A 17,745-nucleotide genomic window follows, 5' to 3' on the forward strand; every position below is an offset into this window, starting at 1 on the left:
TTAACCAATCCTGATTATCTAAAACATATCACGAGAACGCGTTTTCTTGTTCGACTTGTTCGGTCTGGGAGCGACGACGTAAACAGGTAGTTACACATTATTACATGGAAACCGGCGTTTGACGTTAATTGCAAACTGTAGTCACTAAACTAAAAGTATTAACTTTAAACATGCTTATTGTATATTAATTAACTATCTAACCGCACGGCTTAACTATGTAGCGTGCTAGCGGGTTAGCTTGGTGCTTAGCATGGAGATGTAGATGTGGTGGTCGTTAGGAGCCACTTAGAAATTCTTATAGTCTTTTTTTCTGAGTGTATATATATTTTATGTACACTTTATACATTTGTAAACAATGTGTTGTTTAAGCTAGCTAGGAAGTGTTGCTAGCTAATGGTACACAGCACAGACAGAATCAGTTGATTGACTCCATTAATGATTGATTTATACTATAAATCAGTGAATCAGTTGCAGAATGGATTTTGATACACAGTTAATTTTCTGAAATTTCTGAGAGTGTGGATTTATTGTAGTCCATCTGTTGCCATATAACATTTAACTGCAGAAATTATTTGGCTTTACAACTTGACAAAGAAGGTCACATGTGCCTCTGTATTGTCCACCTCTATTTTTTTTTCACTGTCAATCCCACCATTACTTCATAAATTCTCAATTCTATATCCTAAATGATCTACGAATCATTCATATTTGTTATATCTGTTTACTCGACCAATAAACCAATACATTAATTAAACTATGAAGCATTAAATCAATTACGAATGTGATCATAGAATCAACGAATGAATGAACTATGAATGATTAAATCCATTATCGACTGAATGAATTATTGAATTATACAGTGAAAAACCTATTCAGTAACCGACTCAGTCAATAAATGTGTAATCGGATTAAACAGTGAATCAACATAAACGTGATCTGATTCTGATTGGATGATCTGATGTTCCGACACTGATGGATTTGTACATTATTAGAACTCTCCAAAACAAACAAACAAAATACAAGTATTGCAGACAAAAAAAGGGGGGTTTTGTTTGATTTAAAATAAAAGTATTGTTTATCAGCGCAACCTCCTAAAAAAATAGACTTTTCCAGGCATATGCGGTTCTTTCCTAAACTGTTACCACAAAGTTGAAGTCACACAATTGTATCTGATGTCTTTGGGTGTGCAAGCATGAAATCTTCCATTCACTTAAACTAGGAGACCCAAACATAATCCAGAATGACAATACCCCTGTGCACAAAGGCAGCTCCATAAATGTATGCTTTTCATGGGTTGGAGTCTCCTGCTATAGAGTTCTGACCTCAACCCTCTTCAACACCTTTGGAATAAACTTGAATGCTGACTGCACTCCAGGCCTCCTCACCTCACCGACATCAGTACCTGACTTTACTACACTCTTTTGTCTGAATGAGCACACATCTCCAGAAGCACACTCCAATATCCAGAGGAACATCTTCCCAGAAGAGCAAAGGACATTATGAGAGCAAAATGGGACTAAATGCAGAATCTGAAGCTCAAAAAACACATACTGTACTTATGACCAGGTTTCTGCAAACTTTTGTCAAGATAGATAGATAGATAGATAGATAGATTTGGTTTAGATATGGATATAGACAATGGATTATAGCAGTCACATGTCAATTTTATTCTGTCTATGCTGAAATGTGCCTTATTTAAAAGGAAGAATAAGGTGTTACTGCGAAAATGATCTATTATTGGATATAACATGTAACATTTCAGTTGTTTAACCAACATTAGGATTTTGTTCAACATTCGCCACCTGCCGCTGTTTCAGGATGTTATCATGGCGAGCGTTCCTAAACTGCCGGACAGCCTGGTGCTGGAGATCTTCCTGCGTCTCCCCCATGTGGCGGTGCTGAACGCCGGCCTGACCTGTCACCAGTGGTTTGCCGTGTCTAGAGATGAGTTCCTGTGGAGGGAGCTGTTCTATAGCTACTACCGTATCCCACGCTCGGTCCCTCGCCACCCAGGTACTGCAGCCACAGGATATTTCAAATGAGCATTTGAAAAGAAAATCACGTCATTCTTTCGGGCTTATTGGTCATTTCAACGATTTTTTTTTTTTATTGCCGTAACGTAATGCATAGTCTGTGTAAATTAAAGGAATGTTATTCAATAGAGTTTTAACATGTTTAAGGTCAATGAATTCCCATATTAAATGTTTCCAATATGCGGCTGTATATGAGGTTGTACCAAATAGTTTCGAGACTGGCTCTGTTTTCAAGAAAGTACTTTATTCATCTACGTTTACAGACAATCACCTTCAAAATAGTCACCTTGTACAGCAATTGTCAGAAAGTTCAGGTTATAGGATCCAAGGCAGATGCAAAAGGAGCAGGGGAGAAAAGCTGTGCAGAGCTGAATCGGGAAGCCGATTCAGGGAGTCGATTCCGGGAGCCGATTCAGGGAGCCGATGTGCGCGGAGGGTGAGGATTCCGAGCCGGAAACCAGAGCGCGTTCAGCGCGAGCAGAGCAGAGCCGGAAACCGAAACGCGCGTTCAGCGCGAGCAGAGCCGAGCCGGAAACCGGAGCACGTCCAGCGCGAGCAGAGCAGAGCCGAGCCGGAAACCGGAGCGCGTTCAGCGCGAGCAGAGCAGAGCCGAACCGGAAACCGGAGCGCGTTCAGCGCGAGCCGAGTCGGAAACCGGAGCGCGTTCAGCGCGAGCCGAGCCGAGCCGAGCCGGAGGACAGAATGGTCAGGTCAGAGACAAAGAACAAACAAAAGAACAAACAAGCAAAACAGAATACGCTGGAGAGTGATCAGGGCAAGCCTAAAGACAATCTGGCACTGACTGGAGGATTCAGGCGTCCTTATAAGTGCCAGAAAATCATACGCCATATCCGTGCAGCTGGTTGGGAGTGGGCGTTTCCTCTGTGATTGAGGCGGTAATGCCTGAAGTGCTCAAGCGGGCTGACAGCAATACAGCGCTCCCAGCATTCCTGCCACTTCTGGAATGTGTCCTGGAAGTCTTCTTTGCAAAGCATGTCAAGCACCTTCTGCTATTCGCACGTGGTCAAAGTAGCAGACGTGTTAACGCACGTGGTCAGAATAGCACCAGTTGCACAGCTCCCGATGTACACAGAACGATGTCTTTTTGGCACACGGACGTATGAAGTTTGGTGCTCCCTGTGACTGTGCGTGCAGCCTTGTGCTGCCATCTGTTGGCGTGTTACAAAACTAGTCTTAAAACCTTTTAATACCACCTCATAGGTCATAAAGGTCTGTTTATTAAGGGTTCAAGCATGAACTGCTTAAACTCTATGGTTATTGTAGAGATTTGTATTATTATTATTATTATTATTATTATTATTATTATTATTATTCTGCCCTAAAACTGACCGTGCAGACTAAACCATAAAGTCTAAAGAGTTAAGAAATTAGCCAGATGGTAGAGATTTTTGGAGAGGTTTACAAAGTATCAACCCAGATGGCCAAAGAGGGCGCTACTGTCTAAAAAAAATTAATTAAAATTAATTTCACACATTTTTGGCCATAGCTCATACAGGGTTTATCGTTGACTCAAACATTTCAGATGCTTGGAAACCTTGGGTCAAAATAAAGAAAATGCATACTGAAGTATTTGCTTTACGAAGTTTGCTTTTTCCATAAAATTGAGTCCTAAGTTTTTTTGCGCCATTGAACAAAAACAGTGTATCTCCTAGTTTAATTGAAGGGGAAATGTAATGCTTCCACATCCAAAGACATCTTATACAGTGGTGTGCCTCTAACTTTGTGCTAAAAGTTGGGCTGGAATATAGCTGGAAATGTCAGGTGTCTCAATAATTTTGCCATATAGTGTACATTATGTAGCAGTGACATTTCTTTTATTAGTTACACCACTTTTTAAACTTCCAACATGACATTTGTTACTGGAGTTCATGTCTATTATATGCAAGTCGCCATGTTTCCATGGTGTGAATCCATAAATGCCTCTTGCTTACTTCTCTGTTTAATGCCCTTTTTGCTATTACATTTACATTTGCAGCATTTAGCAGACACCCTTATCCAGAGCGACTATTCAGTGCTTTGAGTCTCTAGCAATGATTAAAATTTATTAAAATTTATTATAAAAATATAAAATGTATTAAACATTTTCATGGATGGACTTCTAGTGGAAAAAAGCTTGCAACTGAAATATAATAGGGGTATCAGAGCAAAAGATGTCAATATTTATATAATTTCAGTCTATATGTTTATTACAGTCTAAGGTTGTAAAAAAAGAATTTATTTGTGTTTGCCAGCGGCCGTGTCTTGGCACAGAGAGTTTAAGCGTCTCTATGACTGCATTCCCTGTGTGGAGGTCCAGACTCTGAGGGAGCACCATGACCAGGTTCTGCATTTGGCCTTCTCTCATAGTGGCCATCGCTTCTCCTCCTGCTCAAAAGACTGCACTGTTAAGGTGAGATTTTTATATATATATATATATATATATATATATATATATATATATATATATATATATATATATATATATAAAATATATGTATGTATGTATGTATGTATGTATGTTATTTCGTTTAGTAAAAAAGTATTCCTTATTATTATTATATAAAATATTATTATAAACCTTTATAGTTTTACAAATACACATTTCAGCATCATCACGTGTGCAACTTTTTGATAACCAATCAAGTGGACTCATGAAACCATTTATCATATCACATATCACAATAATCTTCTGAAGAGGCTCCTTTTGGGACCATGAAATCCTCAGTCTTTGCCATGAGGTGTCCTGTTGAACATCCAGTGGTCAGTATGAGAGAATTGTGCTCAAAGCACCAAATTCTACCTGCTCTAATAAAAGATACACAAATTTGTATGGTGCTGTCAAGCAGACAAAAACATGAACATGATGAATAGGACACGTGGCTTTGCATGGTTACATGACATACATCTGTTATGTGTGCTCACTTTCGTTGGCAGTTATTTACATAATAATTGCTGTATGTTGAGTTATTTTTTAGAGGACAGTAAATCTGTACTGCTTTACAGGCTGCACATCAACTACTCTAAAATATATCTCAAGTTTTATTTCTATAGAATTGTCCCTTGAGAATAGATAATAAAATGCTTACTGAAATGTGAGGGGTGTACTTACTTTTGTGAGATACTGCATACACACTATAGATATGTGTATGCAGTATTGTGTGTATCAAAATAAATTTAACATCCACCTCCATTTTCATCTCAACATCATGACTCAAAATGTATTTAATTATATTATTTGGACAAGCAGAAAAAGAACACCACCTCAAAAAATTGTGATATAGCTAAAAGGGAACTAAAATTAATACGCAATTTCTACCCTTGCTGTTTTAGCTTTGGGACACAGAGCGCCCAGATGGCACCATTTCTCTGGTGCACAGTTCCAGCATGCGTGAATTTAACTGGGGCTACACCCAGTTCTCCCAGTTCAACAGTGATGACACTCTGCTGCTGGTGTCGGGGGTCTACCTGGGACTGCAGCATTCCTCTTCTGGAGAGATTGCCGTCATCAGTTTAGGTGAGAAACACTCAGCGTTCAACATCTGCTTTACTATAAGGCTATTGTGTTACATTAAATAATATTTAAGTAGGCGGTGCTAATTAACTTTACATTTTTTTCTGCCCAATCTTATTTCTGGCTTTGTAGACAACTACACGCTGCTCTCACGAGTGAGAAACAAGCCTTACGATGTGTTCGGTTGCTGGTTAAACGAGACTCATCTGATTTCTGGCAACCTGCATTGGATCGGCAACATGACATCCTGCACCGTGCTTTGGCTCAACAAAGCTTTCCAGGTTTCCACCTTAAAATCCTCCGTTATAGTGTCTGTGCATTTTTAAGTAGAGGTTGACCATTTCGTTGGTTTTGCAGGTTAATCAGCACGATAGTCGATTACTGGAACTATCAGCAAAAATCCATACCGATAAGATCCATACCCGGGATGCGTTATAGAGAAAAAGAGCGGCCTCTAGAGGCGATTCACTGACACCACGTGCTGTTTGTTTGAAGTGTCTTTTTTTTATTTTGTATTTGTTTATTCATTTTTGGATGTAACTCTTTTTATTTATTTGGAGTGTTGCTTTTTGTTTTTGTTTGAATGCATGTTTATTTCCTTCAATATTTATTAATATACCTAATATATTTATATTTTTTAATTTAGTACATTTTTATGATTCAGCACTGTTCTTTTTTTTATGTAATAAAGTGCGTTGTACTATTTTACATGGCGTGTTATGTAAATCCGGTCGACCTCTACTTTCAAGTACAATATCGAGCACATGAGGTTACAGAACTCCTATAGAAATCTAAAGTGCTGCTTATCTGAATTCCAACTGATTTGCTTATTTAATAGCTAATATCGATTCAATAATGAAGTCCAGTTTGCTGACAGGACATCGAGTCGGAAAACGTCAACGTGGTCAAGCGGCTCTTCAAGATCCAAAACGTCAACGCCAGCACCATTCGCACGGTGATGGTGGCCCACTGCCGGCGGCACGACACGCCAGACCTGCTGCTCGACTACGAGGCACAATCTCGAGCACAGGCCCAGCGACGTCACAAAGGAGAATCTCAACACCACCAGCCACTGTTTTTCAACATAGGAACTTCGGATAGTGAGGATGACGATGAAGAAAGAGACCGAGAGGGCGAGGAGCATGTTGAAACGAGGCACGCTGTTCATCTGCCTCAGCTCAACCCATCCAGACTAGAGCATGTTAGACATGTGGGTATTGAATTTTTCAGTCAGTATGATTTTGCTACTGATGTGATTTCACACAGGAATAACAGTGAGAGCAATAATGATAGAATACTTGGTTTGGGAAAAATCTTAAGCACCATCTGAACCTTCTTTCTTTTCTTCAGGGATTTCAGAGTGAAAGCGCTCACGATCGTCAACTGGAGGCACGAGTGGCTCGGCTCATGGGGAGCAGTCGTACCAAAGCGCCCGATCCCAGCCTGGTAGCACCTTCAGCCCCTGGGGAAGGAGAGGACAAGACCTATTTACTGTTTACCACAGGCAGCCTTACATACTCACCTCACCAGATAGGTGTGTGTTTTATTTTTTTTCCTTTGTTTTTCTTTCCTATTAATTGTATGCATTCATGATGTGTGTGTGTGTGTGTGTGTGTGTGTGTGTTTGTGTGTATATTTCAGGTATTAAACGCATCATGCCTGATCAGATGACAACATGTGGACCTGTACTCGGAGAAGAGCGAAGCAGCGAGGAGTTTTTTGATTCGCTAGACCATGTGATCGATATTCATGGCCACATTATCGGCATGGGCTTGTCACCTGACCACAGGTGAGCGCGCATGTAGCAAAACATCGATCTTGATTCAGGTGCTTTTTTTTAGCCATTTTTGCATCAAGTTTATACGTGTAATTTATATACAGTGGAACCTCGGAGCTCGCGAGGGTTAGGGACCAAGACCGGTCGCGAGTTCGGAACTCGCGACCTTTTGATACGCCCCTTCCAACCCAGTAAAAACCCAAAGAACACTATACGAAATCGATTTAAATGAGTAAATAACACTATTTCACTCCATAACACTTAATTATTAGACTATTTTAACAATACTTTATGTAAATTAACAGCAATTACAATGCTTAATTAAAAAAATAAAGTACAGGTACAGTAAAGTATGCAGTAAAGAAGTACAGAAAATACAGTACAATACAGTACAGAAAATACAGTAATGGGTACTCACTTTATATAGTATGCTGAAGTGTGTTTTAATGAGATAAACCTTGATTAGAAATGTTAAAACTAGCGTTTAGAGCAGCTCGCGGTTGCTCACGAGCCAATCTGAATGAGAGTCGCCAGTCAGAGCGCTGAGGCCGCGAGCTCCGAGGTTCCACTGTAGAGAAGTATATATATAGTAGATAAGTATATATATAAGTATATATATATATATATATATATATAAAAAAATAAGATTTTTATTTATTTTTGGTCATTGACATGCAGTGACATAGTAGGTCACTAGGGGGCATGTTGAACCCAGCGTTTGCATTATGGGCCTAAAAGCAAACTCTTTTGGTGTAAAAATAATGTTTATGAAGATGTACACTATATTGACAAAAGTATTCGCTCGTTTCTCTTCACATGCAAATGAACTTGAGTAACATCCGATTCTTAATCCATAGGGATTTATATGTTGTTGGCCAACCCTTTTGCAGCTATAACATCTTCAACTCTCCTGGGAAAGCTTTCCACAAGGTTTAGGAGTGTGTTCATGGGAATTTTTTACCATTTTTCCAGAAGCGCATTTGTGAGGTCAGATATTGATATTGGACGAGAAAGTCTGGATTACAGTCTTCGCTATAATTCATCGCAATGTTGTTCTATCGGGTTGAGGTCAGGACAGCACTGGTGCGCAGTCATGTTGGAACGGGCCGTCCCCAAACTGTTCAACAAAGTCGGGAGCATGAAATTCTCCAAAATGTCTTGTTATGCTGAAGTATTAGGAGTTCTTTCATTGAAAATTAGGGGCCGAGCCCAACTCCTGAAAAACAACCCCACATAATAATCCCCATCCACCAAACTTTACACTTGGCACAATGCAGTCAGACAAGTACCGTTCCCCGGGCAACCGGCAAACCCAGACTCCTCCATCGGACTGCCAGGCAGTGAAGTGCGATTCGTCACTCTAGAGAACACGTCTCCACTGTTCTAGAGTCCAGTGCTTTACAAATGTTTGTAGAAGTGGTCTACATGCCCAGGTGCTTGATCTTATACACCCATAATCATGGAAGTGATTGGAACAAGTGAATTCAATGATTTGAATGGGTGAGTGAATACTTTTGGCGATACAGTGTATGTATTTTGTGTTTTAACAGATACCTGTACGTGAACAGTCGAGCATGGCCAGCGGGGTGCGTCATCTCAGACCCCATGTCTCCTCCGCCCATAGCGGAAGAGATCGACATGCACGTGATCGACCTGAAGAGCCTGCGAGAGGAGCGCCGCAGCCTCCGGGCGCACCGAGCCTTTACCCCCAACGACGAATGCTTCTTTATTTTCCTTGACGTCAGTCGTGACTTTGTGGCCAGGTAAATTATGTAATTGTTTATTTTATTTATTTATTTTTTTCATGCAAAAAAACCTTGCTTCTGTTTCATATTACAGAAAGCTTGAACTTTTTAACACGTTGCTGTTAAGTTCTCAGTTCTGGAGGTTTGAAATGTGGCTCGATAAAGGATCTAATCCAACCCACTATGGTTTAAAAATCCAATTCATTTGTGTTCATCGACTAGCGCAGCGGACCCCAACCTTTTTTGGAGGGGGTCCATGGTCTGGATCGGGGTCTGTATATTGTCATGAGCATTACAGTGCATATTATATTAGTGTTATACATGACATTACATATGTAATTACAAAACATAACTCACCATAATGCGGAATCAGCTTCATTTATCGAATACATAAAATTAAAAAAAAAACTGAAACAAGTGCAGGAAATTGGGGCAGATGGAAAGGTACGTCTTTTTTATTTTTTTTTTCCGTTCCACTGAATTTGCACAGTTTTATTTGGGGAAAATGTTTTTCTTAGTTTCTGGCCTGGTAACGTTTTGTGGCCTCGTGGTTGGGGAGCCCTGGACTAGAGGGCCAAAAAGTGCAACATTTTATCAGCAGTTCAGGATTTTATTTTGTCCTCTAACTTTGTCAGACAAAAAAAAAGAGGCTAATGAGAGATTTCTAACTGCTATAATTTTTATAACATTAAACTCTTTTTCTTCTTCTTCTTCTTTCGGCTGCTCTTATTAGAAGTCGCCACAGCGGATCATCCGTCTCCATTCCCCCCTGTCCTCTACATCTGCCTCTTTTAAACCAACTACTGTCACGTCTTCTCTCACCACATCCATAAACCTTCTCATTAGTCCCTTATTCTTTTCCTCCTTCCTGGTGGCTCTGTCCTCAGCATTTTTCTACCGATATACCCCATTTCCCTTCTCTGCACATGTCCAAACCATCTCAATCACACCTCCCTCACCTTGTCTACAAAACATCCTACTTGGGCTGTCCCTCGTTTCTAATCCTGTCCATCGTCGTCACTCCCAACGAAAACTTAACATCTTCAGCTCTGCTACCTCCAGCTCCACCTCCTGTCTTTTACTCAATGCCACTGTCTCTAAACCATACAACATCTCAGGTCTCACCACAGTCCTATAAACTTTTCCTTTCACTCACACAGATACCCTTCTATCAAAAATCACTCCTGCTATCACTCTTCTCCACCCACTCCACCCTGCCTGCACTCTTTTCTTCATTTCTCTCACACACTCTCCATCACTTTGCACTGTTGACGCTAGGTAACTTTCACCACCTTTTCTTCCTGCAACCGCACCACTCCACTGCCTTCCCTCTCATTCACACACATGTACCCTGTCTTACTCCTACTGACTTTCATTCCCCTTCTATCCAGCACGTACCTCCACCTCTCCAGGCTCTTCTCAACCTGCTCACTACTCTCACCACAAATTACAATCATCCGTAAACATCATAGTCCACAGAGACTCCTGTCTGACCTTGTCTGTCAACCTGTCCATCACCACTGCAAACAGGAAAGGGCTCAGAGCCGCTCCTTAATGCAACCCGACCTCCACCTTGAACCAATCTGTCATTCCTATTGCACACTTTACTGCTATCACAGGTTTGTCATACCTGTCCTTCACCACCTTCACATACTTTTCTGCCACACCTGACTTCCTCATACAACACCACAATTCCTCTCTCAGCACCCTGTGGTACACTTTCTCTAAATCCACAAACACACAACGCATCTCCTTCTGACCTTCTCTATACTTCTCCATCAACATTCTCCAAGCAAATAATACATCTTTGCTGCTCTTCCTCAGCATGAAACCATACTGTTGCTCACAGATGGTCATCTCTTCTCTCAGCCTGGCTTCCACTACTCTTTCCCATAACTTCATGGTGTGGCAGATAAACTTTATTGACCTGTAGTTACTGCAGGTCTGCACATCTCCCTTTTTCATAAAAACCAGCACACTCCTTTTCCATTCCTCAGGCATCCTCTCACCTTCCAGAATCTTGTTATACATTCTATTTAAAAAAAGGTAACACTTCTACTGGTATGACATCTGGTCCTACCGACTTTTTTGCTGCTCTCACTTCCTCCTTACTAATCCTATACACTTCCTGCTTCACAATCTCCACCATTCTTCTTTTTCTCTCATTTTCCTCATTCATCAGCTGCTTAAAATACTCTCTCCATCTTTTCAACACACTCTCCTCAATACTCAACACATTTCCATCTGCATCCTTTATTGCTCTAACTTGCAACACATCATTCCCAGCTTGGTCCCTTTGCCTGGCCAATCGTTACAAATACTTTTCTCCTTCCTTAGTGTTCAACTTCTCCAACAGCTTTTCCTTGGCTTTTACCACATCCCTCTTCACCTGCTGCTGCATCTTCTTGTACTCCTGCCTACTTTTCTCTCTGTCGATCCCAATTCTGTTGTTATGCTCTCCTTCACTTCCTCATTCCACCACCACGTCTCTTTCTCTTCCTTTCTTTTTTTAGATGTCGCACCAAGTACTTGCTAGCCTAATCACTTATGCAGTAGTTGCCTAATCATCCAGCACCTCTTCACCACCACCGAGCCCCTGTATTACCTCTTTCCTGAATATCACACTACAGTCTTCCTCCTTCAGTTTCCACCATCTTATTCTTCTTTCAGTCCTCACTCTCCTCCTCTTCTTCTTCTTTACCTCCAAAACCATCTTACAGACCACCATCCGATGCTGTCTAGCTACAATGTCCTCTGTCAAGACCTTACAGTCTCCAATATCCTTCAGGTTGCATCTCCTACATAGAACATAGTCCACCTGTGTGCACCTTCCTCCACTCTTGTACGTCACCCTATGATCCTTCTTCTTCTTCTTCTTCAAAAAAGTATTCACCACTGCCATTTCCATTCTTTTAGCAAAATCTACCACCATCTGCCCCCTTCCACATTCCTCTCCTTTACCAATAGTTCCTTCCTAGGTTCACTCTCCACCATCTAACTCACTCCAGAATCTTTCCCTCTCCTCCTCCATCTCACAACCCACTTGTGAAGCATAGGCACTGATGACATTTATCCTCATGCTTTCATCTTCCAGCTTCACGTTCATCACCCTATCAGAAAATCTCTTCACCTCCACTACATTCTTACTGTACTCTTCCTTCAGAATCACCCCTATATCATTTCTCTTTCTATCCACACCATGATAGAACAGTTAAAACTCCCTCCAAAGTTCCTGGTATTACTCCCTTTCCACTTGGTCTCCTGAACCCACAACATGTCTACCTTTTTCCTCTCCATCATATCAGCTATCTCTTGCCCTTTACCAGTTATAGCAACCTCCAAATCTAACCTCCACTCTCCTCCACTTTCTCCATTCCCTGCCTTCTCTATAGACGTCTTCCTCCTCTCCTTCTCCTCCTTTGGCCAACAGTAGCCCAATTTCCACCAGTACCCTGTTGGCTAACAATACCTGTGGCGGTCGTTGGTAACTGGGGCCTCGACCATCCAGTATGGAATTTGTGATCCCCATATTTAATTTGGCACATTTTACACGGGATGTCCTTCCTAACGCAACCCTCCCTATTTATCCGGGCTTGGGAGCGGCACTCAGAGTGCACTGGCTTGTGCATATATGGGACTTCCCCAAAGTGTCACCACAAAGAATTCCTGTAACTAAATCTAAAAGAAAAAAAAGCCATTTTTACATCATGTGGATAAAAGTATTTGAAAGCCTGACTTTCCAGCCATTTGTGGTTCTTCCCCGAACTGTTCCTGGAGGCACACAATTGTATAAGCGGTCTATGAATGAGGTATTAGAGTTTGCCTTCACTTGAACTAGAAGACCCCAAACCTGTTCCAGCATATCATTGTTTCTGTACTCAAAGTGAGTCTCTTTAAAGATATGGTTTACAAGCGTCAGATGATCTTCAGTGGCCTGCTATAGAGCCCTGATATTAATCCTACTAAACACTTTTTTGGGATAAATTGGAACACTGACTGCACCCCAGGCGTCCTCACGTCACCTACATCGGTATGTGACTTTACTAACACTCAGGTGGCTGAAGGTTATTAAAACAGGAAATGTGGACCAAATGTGGAGTTGGATGTTCATAAAGCACAGTACAGAAACGTATACTTCACGTGTAAATCGTTACATAGCAAACATGTAAATGAAGAGATATTGCTAATAAAAGTGGGATTTGATGGGATTGTGATTACGTATCCCTACGTGGCATTGAGTTATGAAACTTGTTTTGAAGCATTTCCTGTCAGCATCTCATGACTCAAGAATTTTGAGTATACAATGAACGTATTCATGTGAGCGTACGCATGATCGACTACTCAAGAGTCGCAGGTGTAACCATGTGATGTGCAAATGTTTATTCAAAAACCAAATAGCTGTCAAGTGAGTGGTTGGAAAATATGTCTTGGTTTCGTCTGGTTTTGTTGTTAGGAAATCTTTCAAGTGGATTTGTATTTGTCATATCACTATAACCAGTAGTGGACAGTACCGAAGAATTTCCATTTGGAATAATTAGAATAATTTGTGACATCACAAAATTTGCTCATATGTAGCTCCACCCCCTTGTACTGTTTCCCAGGCATTACATTTTCAATTCTATAATTTATGTCCTTATTATTTTCCTTATAGAATGAATCGAAAACTAACCGGTGAGTTCCTGTCTGTTTTGCAGCGGTGCTGAAGACAAGCACGGCTACATCTGGGACCGCCATTACAACATCTGCCTGGCCCGCCTTCAGCACGACGACGTGGTGAACTCTGTGGCCTTCAGCCCCGCCGACCAGGAGCTCCTCCTGTCCGCCAGCGACGACTCCACCATCAAAGTGTGGCGCTCCCCACGCATGGTGCGCATGGCACGGCGCCGCCCGACCCGAGCCCGTGACCTCCTCGCGTCCCTCCGAGCTCTGCGTAACGCTAGCTCTAATTTGAACGGCAAACTCTGAAGAGGGAAATCGGCCTGAGAATGTGACTAAAAAAAAAACCACTCCAAGCTTCTCAGATCATGATCAGAGTGTCACTTTTAACACAAAAAAATGGCCTCCTTTCTAACAGCGTTCCGGGTCGGCACGTTTCATGACGGGACGGTCTCCCATGTGGGGCACAGAAAGAACCTCCATTACTGACGTTTTTTTTTTGTAAATAAATTAAAAGGATTGTCCAGAGTGTCCCCGATTTGCTGTGGGTTGGTCCGCATTAAGCATGCTGTCATGGAAACCAGACCTTTTAAAGCAAAATAATATTTTTTTTTAATTAACAATGATGGGAAGTCCAACAACTCCAGAAGTGTAGGCACCCTGCAAAAGTATGAGGATGCAGTATTGGTATTCAAAAAAGCATACGCATTCTCTGCAATAGGACTGGCAACCTTTCATTGATATACTGTACTTTTAACGTGCATTTAATTATTTTCTTCGCATGCGAGTACCTTCTTCGAACAGTTTTCCAAGAGGACACGAACAGCCGACGGTGTGCTCGCATGTTAATCTGGAGGCAAGTTTGTTCTCAAAGAAGAATCCTTCCAGTTAAGGTGTAACCTCCTGGCAGAGGTAAACAGTGTAAAATGAGCAAATGCATATACTTGGTATCAATCCTTTTTCATGGATTTGTTGTTTAGGGTTTAGATGTTCAACTCTTACTGCTCTTTGGGTGGCACATTTTTAAGCCTTGTGAACTTTTGCACGTTTTCTTATCCGTCGTAGACATTCTGTTTCTTGTATCTATAGTCGTTGTGTGCGCAGACTTTATTTTTTTGAGGAGTGTCGAAGTGTCAATTTTGGAATTTACAGTTTGTTAGCGCCCCCAAAACATTGCATTAATTCTGTTGTCCTCATGATGGGGGGGGGTGCCAATAATTCTGGAGTTGTCTGTAGGTGCAGAGTAAAATGAAACACATAAAATTCCTACAGTTTCTTTTCTTTTTTTTTTTTTTTAATTTAACTTTGCATTCACTGCAACAGCTTTATTTTCAGTTGTATAAATCAGATGTTTAACACTTAATGCTTCAAGGAGGAATTTATAGATGTGGATTTTTAAAACATGTTTTATTCAGGGTGTTTGTGTGACTTGAAGTTGTAACCTCTGGGCAGAGGCAACCAGATTTCAGTGAGTGTCGTAGCGTGGCAAAATCTTTCCAACACAATGTCTGTCATGTGAGTAAAATGTGACATTAAAACATTGGACAATTTCCCTGGTTCAGTTCGAAATCGAGGTCTTTAAGGCAAAACTGTTCACTTCATCAACTGAACATTTTATAACATGCAAATCCTCATTCAACTTTACCTACGTCCTAAACACGGCACACAAAAAACTCCCTCAATAGTTTACACTCATTTCGGCCTGTACTTCCACAATCATAATATATCATGCATGCAAGTTTTTGCCTAAAGCATTTTTGCATTAATTTTAGCTTATATAAAAGTCAGAAAAGAAAAAAATTAATTACAATACTTTTCTACTTTCTACTAAATATTAAGCAAACTACAAGAAATTACAAAATGCATAAATCATGACAACAAAGCTCATTAAACACATGCATTTGTATTTGAATCATTTATGGGTGTTATGCATTGATATGTGGATGCATAGTAAAGGTTTATATGCTACATTACCAGAACCTTACAGACTCTTTATTTATAAAAATAACATGGTAACGGTAAAAGTATATGGTAAAAATAAAAAGGTAAAAGTTTAAAGAATTCCAAAATGTGCCGTTTCTTTTTCTACGGGTTTGGGACATATTGCATGCACGCATTAACAGTGTATATATGCATACATGCAATTCCCAAGCCTGTATTAAACAAAACACACTTTTGAAGATGGCAAAAGAACAAGGTGAGAAAACGAGTTATTTAATAAAGTCTTATTTCATTTTTTATATATATATGTTTAGTATTAGTATAATATTTAGGTGAGGAAATGAAGCAAGACATTTTTTTTTTTCTTTCTATACTTTGGATTTTTCTCTTTCTAGTTTTTTTTCTTCACATTTCTTTCCCTAAAAACAGGGTACCTGGAAAAAAAACAGGAACCGATGGTAGCTCCTGGAAAAACAGGCACCCGGTAGTTATGCTTAGTTTATTTATTTTTGTGTATATCCGTTTGTTTGTTTTTTTACAGTGCATTTTGTTGCACTGCACTAGTTCAGATATTACCATAATACATACTTATATTTATATATCAATTATTATATGATTTTATTCTTAATATTATTTATAAATATGAATGATTGTCAAATCAGTCTTACACAGGCTGTTGTGACAATATTTTAGTTTGGAACTCCAAATATCAGCCTCTTTTTGGGTTTTATGCAAATGATGCACTCCGTGAAGCTTTTATGATATAAATAGACTAAAAAATATAAAACACGAAAAAGCCTTATACAGCTTTATACAGACCATAGCAGTACAGTTTAATCAATGTTATATCTATTCTATATTATTTTAATGCCTTATAACCAACAGTAACCAGTGTAAGTACAATAGTCTCTAATTACCTCGCTAAAGGGATTATTTCTGTCCAGGATATAAATCGTATTGTCAATATGCCTGGGATGAATATGATCACTTGGACAAAAGGACGTTAAAATTAATAGCAGAACAAAACAGCAGCGCTGGTGCCATTAGCTTCATTAGCAGACCCAGCGATCGTGTGCTTATTCCAGAATTGTGCTCTTTCCCCTCCTTCAGATACACACACTAATCTTTATTTGCTGACAAGTGACCGTGGTTTAAACGCGATAATCCACGACTGGGTGTGCGGTAGACCATTTTAACGCATTGTGCAAATCAATCCTGTGCATGGTGCGTTAGAATCGTGTCCCGCACACAGAGCCGCGGATTATCCCTTAAATAAACACTGTATATCATAAAAGAGGCTGTATATCGGAGTTCTGCTGAACAAAATGTATTTAAAAGTTCAAAACTATAATATAATATATATAAAATATATATATATAATATATTCCCCCCTCGCCCTCACAAACTTTAAAGCCCAGTGAGGTCTACAATCGCTTTAATGAAAATGGTATCATCTCGGACGTAGGAGCTTTTTCCTGCCAGCTTTGCCAGAGGACAGAAGAGCGGGCAGCCGCTGGCGATGTTCATCTCGCTGATGGGTCTCTGGAAAGACGTAGAGCTGACGTCTGGTCTGAAAGCATCGATGATGTGCTCGCGGTTATTCTGGTCCAACAGCATCAGAGTTACCTGAGATAGAAAGGAAGATAAAGATGGTCGTTTTCTTCTTTCGGCTGCTCTTGCTAGGGGTCGCCACAGCGGATCATCAGTCTCGATATCACGCTGTCCTCTACATCTGCATGTCTTTCCTCACAACAATCCATAAACCTTCTTCTTGGGCTTCCTGTGTTCTTTTCTGGTTGGCAGCCTCAGCATTTTTCTAGCGCTGTCCCTCTCCAAACCATTTCAATCACATCTCTAATAAACTCGTTTTTAATCCTGTCCATCTTCGTCACTCCTAATAAAAAATCTCAGCATCTTCATCTTCACTCTACCACTCCTGTTTTTTTGTCGATGCCACTGTCTCGAACCCGTACCTTACATTTACACTTAGCAGAGGCCCTGATCCAGAGCGACTTACATTTATCTCCTTCAGCTGAGCAGCTATGGGGTTAAGGGCCTTGCTCAGGGGGCCCAGGAGTGTAA

General features: G+C 40.5%; 2 protein-coding genes across 4 annotated transcripts in view; one reads left to right on the plus strand and one right to left on the minus strand.

Annotated features, from left to right (window-relative positions):
* fbxw5 (F-box and WD repeat domain containing 5) lies at positions 1 to 15,272 on the plus strand. Its single transcript, XM_046838466.1, has 10 exons — positions 1 to 86; positions 1,818 to 2,013; positions 4,286 to 4,443; positions 5,364 to 5,547; positions 5,677 to 5,825; positions 6,422 to 6,754; positions 6,895 to 7,078; positions 7,186 to 7,333; positions 8,872 to 9,084; positions 13,761 to 15,272. Exons 2-10 carry the CDS (start codon positions 1,827 to 1,829, stop codon positions 14,029 to 14,031), a joined length of 1,827 nt encoding a protein of 608 aa, XP_046694422.1. The 5' UTR covers positions 1 to 86; positions 1,818 to 1,826; the 3' UTR covers positions 14,032 to 15,272.
* The window catches only part of traf2b (Tnf receptor-associated factor 2b), a 16,509-nt gene continuing 13,874 nt past the window's right edge, over positions 15,111 to 17,745 (minus strand). For all 3 annotated transcript variants that reach the window (XM_046838467.1, XM_046838468.1, XM_046838469.1), the window contains exon 11: positions 15,111 to 17,289. In XM_046838467.1, the coding sequence (XP_046694423.1) occupies positions 17,071 to 17,289 (219 nt within the window). In that variant the 3' untranslated portion in view covers positions 15,111 to 17,070. The remainder of the gene's footprint in view (positions 17,290 to 17,745) is intronic.

This window comes from Silurus meridionalis, chromosome 25, assembly GCF_014805685.1.
Source record: "Silurus meridionalis isolate SWU-2019-XX chromosome 25, ASM1480568v1, whole genome shotgun sequence".
In the NCBI taxonomy this organism is placed as follows: domain Eukaryota; kingdom Metazoa; phylum Chordata; class Actinopteri; order Siluriformes; family Siluridae; genus Silurus; species Silurus meridionalis.

Excerpts from the sequence above, each read along its gene's own strand:
- fbxw5 (XM_046838466.1), top strand. The coding sequence starts at position 1,827 with ATGGCGAGCGTTCCTAAACTGCCGGACAGCCTGGTGCTGGAGATCTTC. Across the intron at positions 2,014-4,285 it reads CTCGGTCCCTCGCCACCCAG|CGGCCGTGTCTTGGCACAGA; the intron begins GTACTGCAGCCA and ends TGTGTTTGCCAG. Across the intron at positions 4,444-5,363 it reads CAAAAGACTGCACTGTTAAG|CTTTGGGACACAGAGCGCCC; the intron begins GTGAGATTTTTA and ends TTGCTGTTTTAG.